We start from the raw sequence: 21,946 nt of genomic DNA on the forward strand, positions 1-21,946 counted from the left end.
AACTTATAGTCTGGATCCACGGATTTGTTAAAGATTTCTGTAGCATTGCCAGATAGCGGCACAGCATCTCTGTAACCATGACAACAAGTGAACACTACATCAGCTGCCTGCTGATGATCACATGATTGTGATCCTACTACAAATCCACTGCTGAGGACTTACCAGGACTTATCTATCAGAAATGAATCAAGGAACAACTGATTAAATTGTGGGGGTGTTTCTGAGTCCCATCAGTTCCCGCTACATATTTAGGTCACGTGATCCGGTATCCATACATAACATACACATGCAGAACACACGCCTGTGCTCAGCGCAAGATAATTTTTTATTAAAGATTTCATCTGTTGGAAATGATACAAAGACCGAGCAGCCTTGGAGGAGGACTGTGCTCTCTGAGTGCTTTTTTTGTTAAGCTTGTAAAGCCGGTCATAATCTTTTCTTTACTCCAGAGCACTCTGGCTGTTGTTTTAGACGTCCTGTATCAATAACAAGAAAAAAAAAATAAGGAATAAAAACCAAAGTTTGGTTATAGAGTATCCAGGGAATCCTTGTGTTTATTGGCTTTTCATATGTACTTTTGTCAGATCATAACATTAGTTCTAAAAGACCTCCATAATTCCTGATGCTGTCGGGTTTTAGCCTTGATATTTTATTAGTTATGTTCCACAGTTTATAATACTGTAGGGTCGTAGCTGCATTAATACATTAGTTAGGTTGATCTACGTGACAAAAAACTCATTATGAGTTGTATTCAGTAGTAGTATTTTCTAGAATTTTTGCAGGATTTTAATCCTTAATTTGTCAGTCAGCTAAAATCACCATAAATAACAGTAACCCTAGTATTTGTAAAGCTGGTCGGAATCTTTTCTTTACTGGAGAGCACTTTGGTTATGTTTTTTTTTTGCCTTTTCTTGGCTTTATTGGACAGCTTAGTGGAGAGGCAGACAGGAAAGTAGGGTGAAAAATGGGGGAAGACCTGCAGCAGAGGGCCTGAAGTGGAATCGAACCCAGGTCCCTGCGTCGGGTTCATGGGTCACCCAGAGAGCTCAGCTGGTTGAACTGGAATCAGATCGGACCGTCAGAGATGTGAGGTCAGGAGAGGAGCCGTCACTGCTGAATGCCTTCAGGATGGAACCGAGCTGAGCAGCAATCCTGCAATTAATAAAAAGCAGATATCTAGAGGCTAACTGGACGCTGTTTGAAAGCTGGAGCAGCAGCAGCCTTTGAACGACGAGGAAATGACTGCTCATAGCAGATGTGTTACTACAGGGCCTATTATGTTGCTCATTAAATACCCAACCTCTCAATAGGCCATTATTTCCCCAATAAAAAACAAATGGCGGCCCGCATACTTTCCCTTCCCCCTGCTTCAGAGGTTCGCTCTACCTCACAGACGCTGACTAATATCCTGCATGTGATGCTTTTAAATGGGAAGCAGCCGTGGGACGGGGTGGGTACAGGTGTGGCAGCAGCCAGCTGCTTTTATAGCCTCCATCTTCTCTGAAAGTGTGCCAAGGACCGGCCGACTCACCCAGCGCTGGCCGCCAAGCATTAACTGCCCCCCCAGCCCTCCATCCTACTGCTAACTGCCCCCCAGCCCTCCAACCTACTGCTAACTGCCCCCCAGCCCTCCAGCCTACTGCTAACTGCCTCCCCAACGCTGCACCCTACTGCTAACTGCCCCCCAGCCCTCCAGCCTACTGCTAACTGGCCCCCCAGCCCTCCATCCTACTGCTAACTGCCCCCCCAACCCTCCATCCTACTGCTAACTGCCCCCAGCCCTCCATCCTACTGCTAACTGCCCCCCAGCCGTCCATCCTACTGCTAACTGCCCCCCCCAGCCCTCCATCCTACTGCTAACTGCCCCCCCAGCCCTCCATCCTACTGCTAACTGCCCCCCCAGCCCTCCATCCTACTGCTAACTGCCCCCCAGCCCTCCATCCTACTGCTAACTGCCCCCCAGCCCTCCATCCTACTGCGAGCCCCCCCGGCCCTCCATCCTACTGCTAACTGCCCCCCCAACCCTCCATCCTACTGCTAACTGCCCCCCCAGCCCTCCATCCTACTGCTAACTGCCCCCCCAACCCTCCATCCTACTGCTAACTGCCCCCCAGCCCTCCATCCTACTGCTAACTGCCCCCCCAACCCTCCATCCTACTGCTAACTGCCACCCAGCCCTCCATCCTACTGCTAACTGGCCCCCCAGCCCTCCATCCTACTGCTAACTGCCCCCCAGCCATCCATCCTACTGCTAACTGCCCCCCCAGCCCTCCATCCTACTGCTAACTGCCTCCCAGCCCTCCATCCTACTGCTAACTGCCCCCCCAGCCCTCCATCCTACTGCTAACTGCCCCGGCCCTCCATCCTACTGCTAACTGCCCCCCAGCCCTCCATCCTACTGCTAGCCCCCCCGGCCCTCCATCCTACTGCTAACTGCCCCCCCAACCCTCCATCCTACTGCTAACTGCCCCCCCAACCCTCCATCCTACTGCTAACTGCCACCCAGCCCTCCATCCTACTGCTAACTGCCCCCCCAACCCTCCATCCTACTGCTAACTGCCCCCCAGCCCTCCATCCTACTGCTAACTGGCCCCCCAGCCCTCCATCCTACTGCTAACTGCCCCCCCAACCCTCCATCCTACTGCTAACTGCCCCCAGCCCTCCATCCTACTGCTAACTGCCCCCCAGCCATCCATCCTACTGCTAACTGCCCCCCAGCCCTCCATCCTACTGCTAACTGCCCCCCCAGCCCTCCATCCTACTGCTAACTGCCCCCCAGCCCTCCATCCTACTGCTAGCCCCCCCGGCCCTCCATCCTACTGCTAACTGCCCCCCCAACCCTCCATCCTACTGCTAACTGCCCCCCCAACCCTCCATCCTACTGCTAACTGCCCCCCCAGCCCTCCATCCTACTGCTAACTGCCCCCCCAGCCCTCCATCCTACTGCTAACTGCCCCCTCTGCTGGTTGCAGCTTTATTTCTTATGTTTGATGATCAGGATAATGATGCCGTTTGGAGCAAGTTGTCTCAGCACTTTACTGAGAAACAACAGCCCAAATAAAAAAACACTGCTCCACATCTTCCCCTGGACGGCCGCCATCCTCCATCGTCCTCAGCCGTCCTCAGCCGTCCTCCACCGTCCTCCGTTGTCCTCCGTCGTCCTCCACTGTACTCCGCGGTCCTCAGCCGTCCTCCGCCGTCCTCAGCCGTCCTCCGCCGTCCTCAGTCGTCCTCTGCCGTCCTCAGCTGTCCTCCGTTGTCCTCCGCCGTCCTCAGTCGTCCTCAGCCGTCCTCCGCCGTCCTCCGCCGTCCTCAGTCGTCCTCCGTCGTCCTCCGTCATCCTCAGCCGTCCTCCGTCGTCCTCAGCCGTCCTCAGCCGTCCTCCGTCGTCCTCAGCCGTCCTCCGTCGTCCTCAGCCGTCCTCCGTCGTCCTCCGTCGTCGTCAGCCGTCCTCCGCCATCCTCCGCCGTCCTCAGCCGTCCTCCTCCGTCCTCCGTCGTCCTCCGTCGTCCTCAGCAGTCCTCCGAAGTCCTCAGCCGTCCTCCGTCGTCCTCAACTGTCCTCAGCCGTCCTCCGCCGTCGTCCGCCGTCCTCCGCCGTCCTCAGCCGTCCTCCGCCGTCCTCAGCCGTCCTCCGTCGTCCTCCGTCGTCCTCAGCCGTCCTCTGTCGTCCTCAGCCATCCTCCGCCGTCCTCCGTCGTCCTCCTCCGTCCTCAGCCGTCCTCAGCCGTCCTCCGCCGTCCTCCGCCGTCCTCCGTCGTCCTCAGCCGTCCTCCGCCGTTCTCTGCCGTCCTCCGCCGTCCTCCGTCGTCCTCAGCCGTCCTCAGCCGTCCTCCGCCGTCCTCCGCCGTCCTCAGCCGTCCTCCGTCGTCCTCAGCCGTCCTCAGCCGTCCTCCGTCGTCCTCAGCCGTCCTCCGTCGTCCTCCGCCGTCCTCAGCCGTCCTCCGTCGTCCTCAGCCGTCCTCCGTCGTCCTCCGCCGTCCTCAGCCGTCCTCCGCAGTCCTCAGCCGTCCTAAGCCGTCCTCCGCCGTCCTCCGCCATCCTCAGCCGTCCTCCGCCGTCCTCAGCCGTCCTCAGCCGTCCTCCGCCGTCCTCAGCCGTCCTCCGTCGTCCTCAGCCGTCCTCCGTCGTCCTCCGTCGTCCTCTGCCTTCCTCCGTCGTCCTCAGCCGTCCTCCGTCGTCCTCAGCCGTCCTCCGTCGCCCTCCGTCGCCCTCAGCCGTCCTCAGCCGTCCTCCGCCGTCCTCCGCCTTCCTCCGTCGTCCTCAGCCGTCCTCAGCCGTCCTCCGCCGTCCTCAGCCGTCCTCCGCCGTCCTCCGTCGTCCTCCGTCGTCCTCCGCCTTTCTCCGTCGTCCTCAGCCGTCCTCCGTCGCCCTCCGTCGCCCTCAGCCGTCCTCAGCCGTCCTCCGCCGTCCTCCGTCGTCCTCAGCCGTCCTCAGCCGTCCTCCACCGTCCTCCGCCGTCCTCTGCCATCCTCCGCCGTCCTCAGCCGCTCATGTCAATCAGAATTACAGCTTGTCTTCAGGTCTGTCACCGGAGGGCCGTTTGTCACCACGTCTCCCTGCAGAACAGCCTTTTCATGCCCCGGCATAATGTCAGCGGGTGACATCCAGGCCTGATGCGATGTGGCATTCACTAAAGGTCACGTTAGGCATCTCTGCTCCGTCTGCATCAGCAGAACTGGCAGCTGTCATATGGGCACCAGCGTGGGCCATTACCGGGCCCTCGGGGGACGAGACGCTTTGAGGATTTGTCAGCAGGATTCTGATTCTGTTTCAGCGAGTTTGGATCTCAGTCAGTCTGAGGAGGGCAACGGAAACCGGTTTGGATCGTCAATAATACAGCTGGAGCAGGAACAACATGGTTTAGGCTTCAGAGGAGAAACTTTGCTATCATGCACTCTGAAAAAACAAGTTAACTTGCAATAAAATGGCAGAAAAATGCGTTAAAAATGGTAGAATTCTGTATATTTTGTTGTTTACTTTGGATGAAATGTTGTCTTGGAGTAATTAAATTTGGACTCTTGAATTTAGATCCAGATAAATTAAGCAGACCTGAAAACCTCAAATTTTTAGAATTATTGCAGAAAAAAGAGCATTTTTAACCTCCTACTAGTTAATCTCCATGTTTGATGAACATGGGTTTAGGCTTCAGAAGATAAACTTTGCTGTCACTGAAAAAAAAACTAATAAACCTGCAAAAAATGGATAAAATCTTGTAACAAGAGTACTAGAAAAATACATAAAAATGGTAAAATACTGTATATTTTGTTGTTTAATTTTGAGGAATTGTTGTCTTTGGGGGCTGCACAGTGGTGTAGTGGTTAGCACTTTCACCTTGCAGCGAGAAGATCCCTGGTTCGCGTCCCGGCTTTCCCGGGATCTTTCTGCATGGAGTTTGCATGTTCTCCCTGTGCATGCGTGGGTTTTCTCCGGGTACTCCGGCTTCCTCCCACAGTCCAAAAATATGCTGAGGTTAATTGATTATTCTAAATTGCCCGTAGGTGTGAATGTGAGAGTGATTGTTTGTCTCTGTATGTAGCCCTGTGACAGACTGGTGACCTGTCTAGGGTGTCCCCTGCCTTCACCTGAGTCAGCTGGGATAGACTCCAGCCCCCCCCCGCGACCCTAGTGAGGATTAAGCGGTGTATAGATAATGGATGGATGGATGTTGTCTTTGGGTAATTAAATTTGGACTCCCTTGAATTTGGATCCAGATAAATTAAGCAAACAGTTTCATAAAAAACCTGCAAAAAACTTTCAAAAACTGTTAAAAAGCTGTAAAAATACCAGAAAATATCAGTAAAATAATGATTTTTACCATGTAAAATTGTGTTACTATTTGTAAAAATTCAGATTTTTGCTGTGGATACTAATCACATTTTTTTTCCAGTTTTTGTCACCATTAACATCTAAATTAATACTTTTTTTCTGTTATTTCACTAGATAGAATTTCTAATTTAACAAAACCGAAAAAATCTGTCAAACAACTAGTCCTTCATATACATAATTTTTCTGTCAAATAACAACAAAAGTCTGTGGAATAATTTTTAGACAATTTTTATACAATAAAAATTGTGTAATTTTGCAGTCAAATGTTGTTAAAAAATACAGATACTTTCTTTGTGATATTAGTACTATATATAATTTTAATTTAACAAATCAGGAAAGATCTGTAAAATAACAACTAAAACGATATTTTCCAGTCCTTGATAAACAAAATTTTTTTTTAAATAAAAGGGGAAATACTTAAAATAATATTTTATGATTATTTCAATACAGTAAAAATTGTGTAATTGTTTGGTCAAACATCAAAGTATTAGGTTACCATTTATAAAAATATAGATTTTAAATATATGTAATATTTTTTAGGGTTTTATTTTTTGTTTATAGTTTATTTATCGTACAGTCATTTTTTAAGAAAATTAACATTTAAATAAAAAAATTTTCCAGTAATTTTTCTCGATATTACCCCCTTTTTAAATTACTTTAATTTACCGAAACAAAAAAATCTGTAAAATAGTAATATTACAGTTACACAGATAAAATGTTCTTCAGTTTTCTCATATAATGACAAAAGTCTGTGCAATAATGACATTTTTACAGGATTTACAAACTGCAAACATTGTGCATTTTTATGGTCCAACACTGATGATGAAATTGGCTTCTATTTATAATAATGCTTTGGAGTTTTTATTGGCTCTTTTATGGTTAACAAGTGAAATCATACTCGTTTTGTGTGTGATTTTAATAGTTATCTGTAATTTAACAAAATATGGAAAATATTGAAAAAAGAATAAATCGTTAAAAAAATAGGAAAAACATTTTAAAAACTTGTAGTTTTTGCTGTTTTAGTCACTAAATGGGCTCATTATGAAGTAGTTTTTTGCAGGGTGATGGTTTAAAAGATGGAGCAGAGTTTGTATAGATTATTTTCTGAAGGCGTGAATTCTCTTTAAATTCATTTGGAGACGAGATAAGAAACTGTCTTCTGGCATGTTTGCTGATCAGAGAGATTCTCTGCTGACAGCTAAAACCCATCAGATCGCGTTGACAGATTTTACAGCTGGACATAATTTTATGAAAACGGTTTACTTCCACAGGACCTGAAATGTAAGAAGTTAAAAACAGCCAAAGTGCTCCCATGTGGCAGAAAACGGCAGCTGGACGGGAGGCCAGACGGTCGGCAACTGAGGTCCTGAACCGGCGAGACACCGAGGCAGAAAAAGGAAACACTCATCAGGATCCATCCGGCCCCGAGGATCCGTTAACGAGCCCCACAGGCGGCTTTTACTGGCCCCGCTGTGTCCCGGACCCCCCAGGCTGAAGGGGGCCGAGCTGACCGGTCCTGACGGGGTTTATGGGGTTTGACAGGGGGGGTGGAGACGTGTAAAAAGAGGCGCTCACCAGCCAACAACTGTCACTTATGAGGGCCAAACGCTGGTCTATGTTTACATCCAGAGCATTAAATGTGCTGTCTGAATGGAGGGGGAGGCTGATCCAAAACCTGCACCAATAAAACACCTGAAAATCAAATCCCATTGCTCTTATCGCGGCGCCACTCGGAGACGTTATCTGTGCAGGTAATGCGGTTATAAATTCAATTTCAGCCCACAGATTTCATTGTTTACTGACGCCTGCTTGTTCCGGGCGGCGGAGCGGAGAAGCCCGGGAACGCTCGATGCGTGGCGGGAAAAGTCATTTAGGCTTCCATGAGGGGAAAAAACGCAAAGAGGAGGAGGAGGAACCAGGAGGGGTCGCTCTCCAAGGACACCTGACTGCTTTCTATTATTATTTATTATTTAGAGGCCGTTTCTCCCGTTTCCCTCCACGTTATTCGGGTCAGATTGTCTGTCGGAAGTTCGGTCCTCTTGGAAGTTAAACGTGTTTTCTGTTAAATCAGCGTTGTGTGGCTGCTAGAGGGGTGAGATGACTGATGGCTTTCAGGAGTAAATCACCTCATCTTCTGGCTGCTTCTGGCTGGAATCCATCAGCGGTTCCTCCTGGTGATGTTCCTGCTGACAGCTGGGAGGGATGGCAACATGTGTGTGTTTATCTGTGTGTGTGTTGCCTTACTCCCACTAGTGTCCATAGTACAGATACACTATATTGCCAAAAGTATTGGTTCACCCATCCAAATAATCAGAATCAGGTGTTCCAATCACTTCCATGGCCACAGGTGTATAAAATCCAGCACCTAGGCTGCAGACTGCTTTTACAAACATTTGTGAAAGAATGGCTCGCTCTCAGGAGCTCAGTGAATTCCAGCGTGGAACTGTGATAGGATGCCACCTGTGCAACAAATCCAGTCGTGACATTTCCTGGCTCCTAAATATTCCACAGTCAACTGTCAGCTGTATTATAAGAAAGTGGAAGTGTGTAGGAACGACAGCAACTCTGCCACCAAGTGGTAGGACACGTAAACTGATGGAGCGGGGTCAGTGGATGCTGAGGAGCATAGTGCCAAGAGGTGGCCAACTTTCTGCAGAGTCAATCGCTACAGACCTTCAAACTTCATGTGGCCTTCAGATTAGCTCCAGAACAGTGCTTCAGCAGAGAGCTTCATGGAATGGGTTTCCATGGCCCAGCAGCTGCATCCAAGCCATACATCACCAAGTGCAATGCAAAGTGTCGGATGCAGTGGTGTAAAGCAGCCACCACTGGACTCTAGAGCAGTGGAGACGCCTTCTCTGGAGTGACCAATCACGCTTCTCCATCTGGCAATCTGATGGACCAGTCCGGGTTTGGTGGTTACCAGGAGAACCATACTTGTGGGACTACATTGTGCCAAGTGTAAAGTTTGGTGGAGGGGGGATTATGGTGTGGGCTTGTTTTTCAGGAGCTGGGCTTGGACCCTTAGTTCCAGTGAAAGGAACTCTGAATGCTTCAGCATACCAAGACATTTTGGACAATTCCATGCTCCCAACTTTGTGGGAACAGTTTGGAGCTGGTCCCTTCCTCTTCCAACATGACTGTACACCAGTGCACAAAGCAAGGTCCATAAAGACATGGATGACAGAGTCTGGTGTGGATGAACTTGACTGGCCTGCACAGAGTCCTGACCTCAACCCCATAGAACACCTTTGGGATGAATTAGAGCAGAGACTGAGAGCCAGACCTTCTGGTCCAACATCAGTGTGTGACCTCACAAATGTGCTTCTGGAAGAATGGTCAGAAATTCCCATAAACACACTCCTAAACCTTGTGGACAGCCTTCCCAGAAGAGTTGAAGCTGTTCTAGCTGCAAAGGGTGGACCCACGTCATATTGAACCCTATGGATTAGGAATGGGATGTCACTTATGTTCATATGCGGGTCAAGGCAGGTGAGCGAATACTTTTGGCAACATAGTGTAGGTCCACTGAACACACGATGTCAGCTGTTGTTTTACATCTGATTCTACTCGTCAAGAACAAATATTGGACTTTTTATTCCATTAAGACGAGTTAAAAACAAAAAGATGGAAAACTGAAGCATTTACAAACTTTAAAAACTTATAATTACATCAAATATCTGCACAATAAATGACTTTTAAGCAGTTTAAATACAGTAAAACGGTAATATTAAGTTCACACATTGTAAAAGTTGTTCTCCAGGTTGACTAGATCCTTTCTTGTGCATCTCTTTGGATAAAAACTAAATGAAATTGTAGAACTGTAAAAAAAAAACAAAAAAAAAACAACTAATTACTATTGATCAAATACAGATGTTTAATGTGGACATTATTTACAGCGTTGGCCTGGTTACTTAACAGGTTACTTGGAAATTAATTCATTTTATTCTGTGATTTATCTAAAATTTAACAAAACAGGGAAAACTGTAAAATATTGTTTTATAACAATAACTATTTTCTAATCTTTAATGAACCTTAATCTTTATCATGTGGCATGCGATTAATAGAAAAATAAATCTGTCTATGATAATTTAAATACTGTGAAAACAAAAGTGTGATTTTATGGTAAAATGTGGCAAAAAAAAGATTAATTAGGCTAGCATAAATAAAAAACACAGATATTTGATGCACTGTTTCCCAATCTTTAATTAACCTTAACCTTGATATTTTTTTTACTCAATTAATGGCAAAAAAAGAAAATCTGTCTAGGATGATTTAAAAACAGTAAAAATGTGTAATTTTATGTTTTTTTTTTACAGTTTACATGTAAATTCTTCTGTGATTTTAATAACAAAACAGGGAAAATCTGTAAAATAATGGCACATTGTTCAAATGACAAAATATGATTCATATTAAACATATTGATTGGTTGATATTGATTACACAGGAGATAATAATAATGATAATAATAATCCTTCATTTTGTTGTCTTTACCTTTTTTTTTAAAATCAATTTTACTGCTACTTTTACTTAAAAGGATCTGAATTCTTTGTCTAAAAAATTCCATAATTTTATGAACAAATCAAATTTCCAGCCATGTCGTGTTAGATATTTATCACCCTGTGTTTTTGTGATGTGTCCTTAGAAATAGTTTCTTTGATCAATTTTGATTGTTTTGTGTCTTAAAGAACAACTAATCACTGACATATCTCTCTTTCCTTCACTGTCATTCATAGATACACATCTTAATAATCATGCAGATTCCTCCTTACATAATTTCCTCTCATAAAGTTGTTCACAGCGACATACATATATATATATAGCTGATATATATATATATATATATATATATATATATATATATATATATATATATATATATATATATATATATAATAAATAAAAGGAAGAAGGAAGAAATAAAAAACATTTTCTGCAGAGCTGCTACTTCCACCTCCCTGCAGCTCAGATGAAATAAAAATCTGGATTTTTCAGGAAGTAACTAAACATAAATAGAATCTACAAAATGTTAAAAAGGGGGAAATCCTCCTGCATACTGACTAATAAAGTTTAAAGCTTTAATAGTTGAGTGAAAGAGGGAAGCTACAACACCCCACCTCATTTCTCTTTAACTCTTTCTGTACCTTTCTTTGAACCTTTCCCCCTTCTACCTGTGCAGGTAAGCTGAAGGCTCTGTATGACGCCCAGGCTCCGGTGTGTCCGGTGTGTCAGACCGTCCTCCGACCCGGAGATCTGCAGGAACACATGGAGCAGGAGCTCAGCAAACTGGCCCAGCTGCACATCAGGTCAGAAACCAAAGTTGTATCCACAAAACCTTCAATTCCTGCAACTCTTCGCTCCTCCTCTTCATTCATTTGTCATTTTTCATGGTCTTCCCGTTCCGTTCGGCTTCCAGCTGATAATTAATGCTGATGGATTCTGGAGGCTTCGGTTCCTCGGGTTTTGTCTCCTCCATCGCCTGAGCAGCGTGTTTACAAGCTGCCTCATTGTTCCCTACATATTTCATATCAGCCCGCGGCCTCCAGGCGACAACTCACACACACACACACACACACACACACACACACACACACACACACACACACACACACACACACACACACACACACACACACACACACACACACACACACACACACACACACACAGATTACCTGCTGCTTAGACCAGAAGAATGATTCCTCCAATAAAGACATTACACTCCAAATCTGCTTAAGAACGGCTCTGTGGACAGTAATGGTTCTAAATGGAACTGGGCCTGCGGGGACGTCGAGGCGTCTGCAGCGTCTCTCTGACAGACAGAAGCGAGAACCAGAGAAACGAGGTTAAACGGAGACTCCAGTACGAATTCAGAATAATTCAGTATAATTCATATCTGAGTCGTCGTTTACATCCGAGATAAAAGCTGGAAGTTCTTCGTGAGACGCATTTACTGTAAAACATTTTGTCTTAAAACGTTCTGAGAAAGTTCTGCCAAGTTCAAGGGATGTTTTCAGGCTTTATTTTAGTTCCCAGAGCATTTTCTGAATGTTAGAAAATGTTCTGTTAAAATGCGTTCTGTCATCGGAGCCCTCGATAGGTTCTGGAGAATGTTTTCCAAATGTTGCATCGACAACATCCTTCTGTTGTGTCTTTGTAGTTGGAAGAATGTTCTTCTTAGAACATGTTCCAGATGTTGCACTGAGAACGTCCTTTCTTTGTTCTCATTGTTGGAACGTTTTGTACAGGAATTTTCTCTACAGAAACATCCTTGAAACATCGTCAGAATATTACAGGCAGAATGTTCACATCAGATCATCGTTTTTAAAGCATTCCTGTAATGTTACAGGAACGTTTTGAAAACTACATTCTGTCATCTGAGGCCTGGATAACGTGGAAATATCCTCCAGATGTTGCGTTGACCAATTCATTCTTTTGTATGATTTTAGTTTCTGAACGTTGCTTTTAGAACCTCCTTTCTTTGTCATCGTTGTCAGAACGTTTTATAGAAGAACTTTCTCAACAGCAACGTCTCATCAACTTTTTTTAAAAAAATAGAAACAATCCATCATCTGAGGCCTCGAGAACATCTTGAAAATGTTTTCTGAATATCGCATGAAGAACATCCGTCTTTTCTGTTGTTTTAGTTTCAGAATGTTCTTCTTCAAGGCAAAGTTCCTAAAACAGGTTGCAGATGGAGTCCTTTCTTTGTTGTTATTGTTGGAACGTTTTATAGAAGAACTTTCTCAAACATCCTCAGAACATTACAGACAGAATGTTCCACCTTGGTTAATGTATAACATTACAGGAATGTTTTCAAAACCGCGTTGTGTCATCTGAGGCCTCAAGTACATCTGGAGAATGTTTTTCAGATGCTGTTTTGACAACTTCATTCTTTTGTAATATTCTAGCTCACAAAATGCATTTAGAACATCCATCCTTTGTATCGTTTTTGGAACATTTTATAGAACTTTCTCAACAGAAACATCCCTGAAACATTGGTTTCTATTTTAAAACATGTCAGTGTTGCAGTGAGAACATTCGTCCTTTGCATCATTTTAGTTTGCAGAACATTCTTCCTGAAGGCAATATTCCTAAAACATTTTCCGAATGTTACATTGAGAACATTCTTGTTCTCATGGTGTAAACGTTTTGTAGAAGAACTTTTTCCACATCCGTGAAATATCCTCAGAATTTTAGAGGCAGAATGTTCCATCTTTGTTAGTGTGTAACATTACAGGAACGTTTTAAAAACTACGTTCTCTCAGCTGAAGCCTTGATAACCATGCTCTGACGATTTCATTTTTTTGTATTATTCTGGCTCAATGTTCTTCTCAAAACATTCTCCGAATGTTGCTTTTAGAACGTCCTTTCTTTGTTTTTAGTTTTTGAAATCCGTCGTCTGAGGACTTGAGAACATCTGTAAAACATTTTTTTAAAAGCTGCAGTGAGAACATCCTTTCCTTTCTATCATTTCAGTTTGCAGAACATTCTTTCTAAAGGCAAAGTTCCTAAAACATTTTCCGAATGTTGCATTGAGAACGTCCTTCCCATCTGGGAACTGAAAGAACAATCATAGAGCTTTCTCAGAATGTTGGGAGATGTTGATCATTTCTGTGTTCAGTGCAGTTTCTCCAGTAAAACAATGTGTTCCTTCTGTTCCCTCCAGTGGTTCTTCTCTACAACACGACCTCCTCATCAGAACGTCGAAGGTAAACACAGTTTTAAATCTTCATCTCATTCGGTAAAACCGTCGTCGTCGTTGTTCTCTTTGACTTTTCTGGTTCTGCTTCTGTTTTCTGTCCAGTCTTTGTCGCTCTCTCTGCACATCAAGCGTGAAGGAGGTTCTCCGAGTTCTCCTCCCCGACCGGTTGAAGAAGTTCATTCTGACCGATACCAGGTAGGAGAAGGAACAAACCAGCCTCAGATGATCAGGATTTAAGGATTTATTGACCAGCTTGGTTCTACATGTGTTAGTTTTTCTACTAAGAAACAAACAGTGCATTTGTTAAACTGTTGAATAAAATGAAGAACTAAAACTAAACTCAACTGCAACACGTCAGTTAGTGTGGAAGCCAGTTAGAAAATCTGTAGTTTATTTGTCTCAAGTAAAAAAATCAATAAAAATACCAAAAATTAGATACATTATTGCAGAATATAGTTTTATTTTCTGCTGCTAACACCAAGATTTGCAGTCTGGAATATATAAGTTAGCGAAAACTAGATGATTTGTCACGTTCATTCTGCAGATAAATCCAAAATGACTCACTGACATTCACGTAAAGTTTTGTAGGCAAACAAGTCTGAGCATTTAGTGCAACGTTTATTTAGACTATAGAAGCATTTATTAAACTCTTAGGATGTTTTATAATGAAGATTTTACAGAATTAAAACAGAATAACTCAACTACAACTCAGAACATTTAAAACTAGATCATTTGTCAGGTTCAGACTCACTGATATTCACTAATATTTGCACATAAATAACGCAGGCAGTCGTGCTGCTTCTGTTCATTTAGTGTATTAAAACTATTATCAGTTTCCTACAGAACAAATGCTTGGAACAACGCATTTGCTAAATTGTAAAGTTGTATTCTAATTAAGATTTTACAGCAATTAAAACAGAATAACTCAACTGTAACACACTATATTTAACACTAGATGCATTTATATGATTTGACAGCTTCATGCTGCAGATAAAAGTGAAAACTACTCCCTGATATTTGTGCATTTTGTACGTATATTTTGTGTGTTCATTTCAATTTGGAAGGAAGTCGCTACCAAATGTTAGCTGGTTCTATTCACGTAATAATAATAATAATAATAATAATAATAATAATAATAATAATAATAATAATAATAATAATAATAATAATAATTAACGTTTCCTCTACATTCATTCAGCAGCGGTGGGCCGTCATTCCTAAATCCCAGCTGCCTCTCCTTCAAATTTCTTTTTTTTTTTTTTTTTTTTATTGTCTCTAATCCTCCACCACCGCATGTCTCCACCTCCACAGCAGAATCCTGCACTGTGTCGGGTTCTCATGAATACTAAGGTAAACTACAGATAACTATCTCTCTCAGTATCTACTCTCTGATACGTCGGGTTAATATGACGTTAATGTCGCGAGAGCGCGGTCTTAAAGTGACGTCACGTCCAGCATCCAGGCAGCAGGTCAGAGAGTCAGAGGAGGGACGTCTTGGAAACTAGAGCAGCGACTTACCGGAGAAAAGTTATTAGCTGAAGATAACTCATGATAGATTCTACAAGTTAAACAGACATTCTCTGAATATTGACGTCCAGCTAACGCTACGTAGCGTACATATCAGTAGCTTCAGTTAATTAGACCCAGTGCCAACTCTGTGTTGCTAACGTGAGTAAACTATTGATAGCATTAAGCTAATAGCTACACTCCATGTATGAATAACTGCTGACTGTTTTCAGATGAGCTTGTTCAGATATTTTAATTTTAACATTCAGCCTTTAAAAAGCCATTTTCAACTGGCCATTCAATAAATAGGTTGTAAAAGGAAAACCTGCAGTCAGGTGTCATCTGTTTACGTCACTACGGCTCCCAGAGAGGCTGCTGCTGCTGCTGCTGAAAACTATCCTGGAGGAAACACTGATAATAATAGTCGTGCACTGGACACAATGCCTTACATTATGTCTATAATATATAGAGTTTAATGCTTTATAGTTCTTTTATGAGCCACAATGGGGGAAAAAATGAACTTATTTAACATGAAAAATGCAGTTCCTCATAGAAAAGTAATAATATATAAGTACAATTACTGGAAAAATATACTGAAAATAACATAAATAATTTAAAATAAGACTAGAACAGACAAGTAAAATTAGCAATTATGATGCCACACACACAAAAAAATGTTGAAACTTGAAGGACAACAGCTTCAAGGACAGAAATACAAAAAACTGATTTTAACCCTCGTGTCGTCCTGTGGGTCAAATTGACCTGGTTTAAAGTTTGAAAATGTGAAAAAAATCTATTTTCACAGTGAAACTTCTGATGTTCACATTTTCAACATTTTTGGGAAATCTTTGAACATTTTTGGTGGAAAAAAAGAAATGTTAAAAATGTTTCTTTAAGAACATTCACAAAAAATCAACCAAAATCCAGCAAACTTCACTGAATTTTGGCTGATTTCTATGTGAATGTTCTTAAAGAAAATAGAAGTTTTACTGATATATATGGAATCACTTTAGATATTTTTAGGGATTTTTTTGGAAGATTTTTACTCATTTTTTGAAAATATTTGCAAGAATTTTCTTACCAAATTTGGGGGATTTTTTAAAAATAAAACTTTTAAGGGAAACTTTGAAGGAATCATTGGAATTTTCTTCCTGAAGGTTTTTGAAAATTTTCTGAAATTTGGGGGATTTTTTTTGCTCAATTTTTGAATTTTTTCCAGACAAGGAAACAATATTTTTTGGTGCCTGTGAATGAAGACAACAGGAGGGTTAAAGAAGACAGACAGCTGAGCTAAAAACTGATTTTAGAGCTGCAGGTGTTTCTTATCCTGTGTGTTTGTAGGAATGTGAATAAAAAGTGAAGTGTTTGTGTTTGTTGCAGACGTTCCTCCGTGTTCGAGCCAACAGACACACCAGACTGAACGGTAGGTCAATGGATTTGTTGCTGCTCATCACGTTTTTAGAACCATCCCAGTTTTTTTTGTTCCCGCTCATGGCATCGGTCCTGTCTGGTCCGATCACTCCATCCCCGGCCGGCCTAGCACCCCCACGAGCAGAGGAGCTATTAACCCCTAAACTCTGACCTCTGATGTGTTAACAGTCGACGACCTCTGCTGGTGCAGGTGCTACGTCAAATCTGCCCCATTACGCCCCCACAGCGCCGGAGCCCACCTAGACTGCACCCAGGCTGGTAAGAAAACACCCACAAGCACCTGCTTTTCTTTGATTTTACGCATTCAGCTGCAAATTCATGGATCTGAACTGATGTTTGCTGCTTTCAAACAGGTTTATTGTTGTCCCTTTGCTTAGTTTTTGGTGATTCAGATTAAACCCAGTGCAGATACATTGTAACGTCAGGCTGGTTTTACTTTTTCCACAATAATAACTTCACCTCATTCCTAGAAAAAAGAAGAAAATTAGTTCATTTACAACATTTAATCAACAATATTTTAATGATCACAGCTTCTTTGAGTAAGAATGTGCTACTTAAAACAAGAAAAATGCCAATAAATATTGTTTTTTGCATGTTTTTTTTTTTAGTAATTTCAGTGAAAGCCAGCGCAGACACTTTGGTGATTTTTAGTCCTGGAACAACTGAAGTTAATCCACAGTATTTTAATGATCAATTCTCATTACAGTTCTTTTTTTAAAGCTGCTTTTTCAAGCAAGAATTTGCTACTTAAAAAAGGAAACATGCTAATAAATATTTTTAGTATTTCTTCTGTGCAAGACATTTATTTAATATCTCAGTGAGGGATTTTTTATTTTTAGATCATCAGATATAATTTTAGATTAACATTAGATTCATATTTTGACCTCCAGCTTCTGCAAAGTTGAACTTTTTTTAAAGTTTCTACTGAGTTTTCTCTTTAGTTTGTCAAGGTACCACTTTATATGAAGTGTTCCTAAGCTACAACTGATAGTTTTATGAAATACTAATAAAAAAAATAGCAATTATCAATCTCTAATAAGAAATAAATCACATGTCAACGTTGACTGAAGTATGAAACAGCTCATGTATGAGCCACGTTGGGAAAGAAAATAAATGTACAAAACATGAAAAAGGGGCAGCAGTGGCGCAACGGTTAAGTCTCTGGACTACTGATCCGAAGGTCTTTATCTTTTAACTTTAAGTTTATTTATATAGCACATTTCAACAACAAGGCGATTCAAAGTGCTTCACAAGGACATTAAAACAGCAGATGAAAACAGAATTATATAAAGAAAGAAAACACATTTATAAAATCATTAAAAGGGTCATTAAAATTTAAGGATGCAGAAGAATAAAAGGATCAAAAACAGAAGTTGGGAAACAAGGACATTTTAAAGGTTACACTGCAGAGTTTGTCATAAAATAAGATTTAAAGTAACTGTTAAAAGAATTTAGTCAACAGCAGCTGAGAACAGGTAGGTCTTCAGAATGGACTTAAATGTGCTGAGAGTTTCAGCTGATCTACAGTTTTCTGGGAGTTTGTTCCAAATATACGGAGCATAGAAGCTGAATGCAGCTTCTCCATGTTTGGTTTTCACTCTGGGAACTAATAAAAGACCTGATCCAGATGACCTGAGTGGTCTGGTTGGTATATATTGAGTCAGGAGGTCTCTGATGTATTTTGGTCATAAACATTTAAAACTTTGTAGACCAGCAGCAGGACTTTAAAATCTACCCTCTGAGTGACAGGAAGCCAGTGTAAAGACTTCAGAACTGGAGTGATGTGATCTACTTTCTTGGTCGTAGTGAGGACTCGAGCAGCAGAGTTTTGAATCAGCTCAGAGGTTTAAACCCCGATGTGGCCACTGTCGGGCCCCTGAGCGAGGCCCTTAACCCTTCCTGCTCCAGGGATGGCTGACCCTGCGCTCTGACCCCCCCCAATTGGGGGGATATGCGAAAACTGCAAATTTCCCCTTGTGGGATTAATAAGGGATAATAAAAAAAAATTAAAAATGCAGTTCCTCACAGAAAAGCACGAATATATAAGTACGATTACTGAAAAATAGACTGAAAATGATTTAAATAGGCTCAAATAGAATAGAAAAGTAAAACTAGCAATAATGATTTCACACATGAAACTGAAATATTGCACAGGAAATACTAAATATTGCACATTACAGTGACGTGTTTTACATTAAAATGAAAATATTGCAAATGCAAGACACAAAACAACAGAAACAAGACAGAAAATGATAAAAATGAGACACAAAACAACAGAAACGAGACAGAAAATGACAAAAATGAGACACAAAACAACAGAAACAAGACAGAAAACGACAAAAATGAGACACAAAATTCCAGATACTGAAGCTGCACAAACAGCTGAGAAAAGTTCTGCTGCATGATTGTGATAATATTGTTTAGACAGAAGTCAGATCTGAGATATAAATGAACAGGATATTATATGATGTGTTTTAAAGTAAAATATCACACATGCTCCTAAAGCTGCACAAACAGCTGAGAAAAGTCATTTCTAAAAAAAGTCAAATAATGAAAATATTTACATTTTGATGTAATATTACTGTAACAAACCTTTGGTAAATTATTGATAAACCACTAATTAAATGACTGAGGAGTCCCTTTAAATGATGCTGGGTGTTTATTTACCAGGATAGAGTTCTCCTGGCTGCTTTAAAGTAATCTGGAATCTTCCTGCTGCTCTTTTCTCTCCTCTGCTGCCTTTATGATGAGCTTCTAAACCCCATCAGGAGGAGGTGCTCCTGATTAATCAACCTCCCTCATCTCTGACCTCCTCTTTAACCCTCATCATATCTCCTCCTTCTCTGCTGTCAGCCACAGCAATCAGAGGCTCTAAAACTTATCGTCCCTTCATGCAGCGTTCTGCCCTGGTAGCGTTTATATCTCAGAGTTTAGCTGCAAACAGCTGCAGTTGTGATGCTCAAAGCTGCTTTTCTGGCTTTAAATATTCTGTTTGTACTTCAGAATCATTCCAGAACTGGAGGACATCTGGGCTTCAAAATGTTTGAAAAATAAATATTCCCTATTACAGTTTTCTGCTCCATATTGATCAATAATAGGTATTGATTGATGAGCTTCCACATCAATGGTAGCATTTTTATTCCATGTTTTCTGTGTTGTTTGCTAACTCTACTCTAATCCATGCTAATGTGATCTTTTTCTCAGCAGTAGAAGCTAGATATTTAGCTGCTGTTACTGCTGACCAAGAGGACAAACTGACTGATGGAAAACAGTCCAAAGAATTAGTCTGATCCTGATAATATGAGCTGGAGGGAGACATTCAATCAAGGCTGACAATGGGATGAAAAGATGAAAAATAGAAGAGAGGACACAGCTTTGCTCTACACATTCTGTAGGAACACTGTTGGATGATGGAAATGACGAGACACAAAACTACAAAAATGAGACACAAAACAACAAAAACAAGACACAAAACAACAAAAACGAGACGCAAAGCGACCAACATGAGACAGAAATCGAAAAAACAGAAAATGACTAAAAGAAGACACACAATGACAGAAATGAGACACAAAAACAGAAACGCCATCAACAGGTTCTGCTAACATGTTGTGGGACACTTTCCATCCATAATAATTATTATTTAAAATATTATGTTGATTAAAAAATGTTCCCACAATTACAGAGACGTGAATGAAAAAAATAAAACCAAAAAAAGTAGATTTAAATTAGATTCTAACTGTTTTATTAGAGGTTCAGTTTGGTCATCAGGGAGGTGGACAAGAGAAAAATGTCGTTTTAGGGGAACTCCAAACTTATTTTCTTATTTTAATAATATTTTAAACATTCTTATTTCCTAGTTTTTTTAGATTTGGTCTCAGGACAAGAACATTTACACACTACTGCATGTTTTAGTATTTTCTACATGGATTATTTTAAATTGGATGGGTGGATGTAGAATGTCCTCCAGTTCTGGATCGATCCTCATAGATCTCTGAGTGTTTAATGACTTCAGACTGGAGGAGAGGTTTGGATTTCTCAGAGCAGTTTCCAAACTTCTGAGCTCCAAATGAATGAGGTTCCACATATTTTCATTAAATTCTGGTTGTTATTTTGCACAGTAACAAGTTTACAAAGCATCTTTCTTTGGCAAAAAGCAAATAAATGCATTATTTATAATTATTACTAAAGGTGGCTGCTGCACAATTTAGAGCATTTTCCATTTTCTGCTGCCTTTTATTTCCACTTTACTGTAGTTCAGAGTCAAATCTTTTTCTCTTTTTGTAAAAATCTAAATAATTCTAAGCGCTGAATTCAGTCTGTACACCTTTAGACTTATAATTTAACTGGAATCAGCTTCACAGATTGACTTTTTACCGACTGAATTTATGTATTTTCATGTAAGCTCTCAATGGAAGATGAAGAAAAATGCTTTTAACAAAAAATGTAAAAAGAAAGAAGCAAATCCTGCTGATCTCTAGTTTATTTTTCTCTAGTTCAGTTGATTCAATGCAACATATTTCACATTTTTACAACTCCAAGATGAATTTGAGCTGATTAATCACCAAAGTGCAGTAAATTCACATTTTGAAGGCAGCAGAGGATGTTATGTTTCCAAACGGAATGGATTTAAAAGGATTTTATGTGCAAAAGAAACAGAAATCAATCATTTCCTCCACGTCAAAGAGAGAAAATCATGTCAGAAATGAAATAAATCTCTTCATTGTTACTGGAATAAAAGGTAGAAAAGTGCAGCTGTAAAAATCTGTCACATTTGACGACAATGAGACTAAAATATTCAGTTTTTCATGAATGCTAAAGGGTTTCAAATGTGGTTCCAACATGCAGATCTTCAGCTGTTTTTATGCTGATAAAGCCTCAGTAGTGTTGAAATATTTGTCTGTTTGTGCGATAAAAGGCTGTAAATTAAGAAAAAATAAATGTTTTTGTGTTTTAATGAGAAACTTCTGATTCAGCTGCATTTTCCTGCAATCAGAAACATGAACAAACCAAACTCAAAAAGTCTTTTTTTCCATTTTCTCATCTGTTTCCAGTCAGGATCGGGAAGCTGAAGAGGAGGAAGCATGAGGAGGGACAGGTACGGAGCTCATATCAGTGTTTTATTCTGTTATTTGACATTTCTACTGTAATGGGAGACGAATACATCTGGTCGAGGGTTTTCTTCACATCAGGATCCCTGTCAGCTGGATGCTCATCCATGTGGAACACTCAGAATCAGATCTGCAGCTCGGGGCTACAGGAGTTTTCTGTTTTGTGGTTTTGTTCCAGGAAGCTTCGTCCAACTCGGTGCCGCTGGAGGACGAGTGGAACGAGAGGAGGAGGATCCAGATGACGTCTCTGGGCTTTAAAGGTGAGCATCAGCGGAGGGTAAAGGATGTGAAGCTGAAGAGGCGCTGAACTTTTCAGTCCGGATTACAGCAGCAGGATGCCGGAAGGTTCTCTGAACATTTCCTTTAAC

General features: G+C 41.6%; 1 protein-coding gene across 1 annotated transcript in view; it reads left to right on the forward strand.

Moving 5' to 3' along the window:
- The window catches only part of rnf220b (ring finger protein 220b), a 45,093-nt gene extending 23,208 nt beyond the window's left edge, over positions 1-21,885 (forward strand). Inside the window, exons 3-9 of the mRNA XM_055005816.1 lie at positions 11,008-11,134; positions 13,498-13,540; positions 13,636-13,728; positions 16,420-16,462; positions 16,639-16,728; positions 21,522-21,565; positions 21,757-21,885. Coding sequence (XP_054861791.1) covers positions 11,008-11,134; positions 13,498-13,540; positions 13,636-13,728; positions 16,420-16,462; positions 16,639-16,728; positions 21,522-21,565; positions 21,757-21,885 — 569 coding nt within the window. The remainder of the gene's footprint in view (positions 1-11,007; positions 11,135-13,497; positions 13,541-13,635; positions 13,729-16,419; positions 16,463-16,638; positions 16,729-21,521; positions 21,566-21,756) is intronic.
- The last annotated feature ends 61 nt before the right edge of the window (positions 21,886-21,946 follow it).

The sequence above is a fragment of the Amphiprion ocellaris genome, chromosome 2 (assembly GCF_022539595.1).
Source record: "Amphiprion ocellaris isolate individual 3 ecotype Okinawa chromosome 2, ASM2253959v1, whole genome shotgun sequence".
Lineage (NCBI taxonomy): Eukaryota > Metazoa > Chordata > Actinopteri > Pomacentridae > Amphiprion > Amphiprion ocellaris.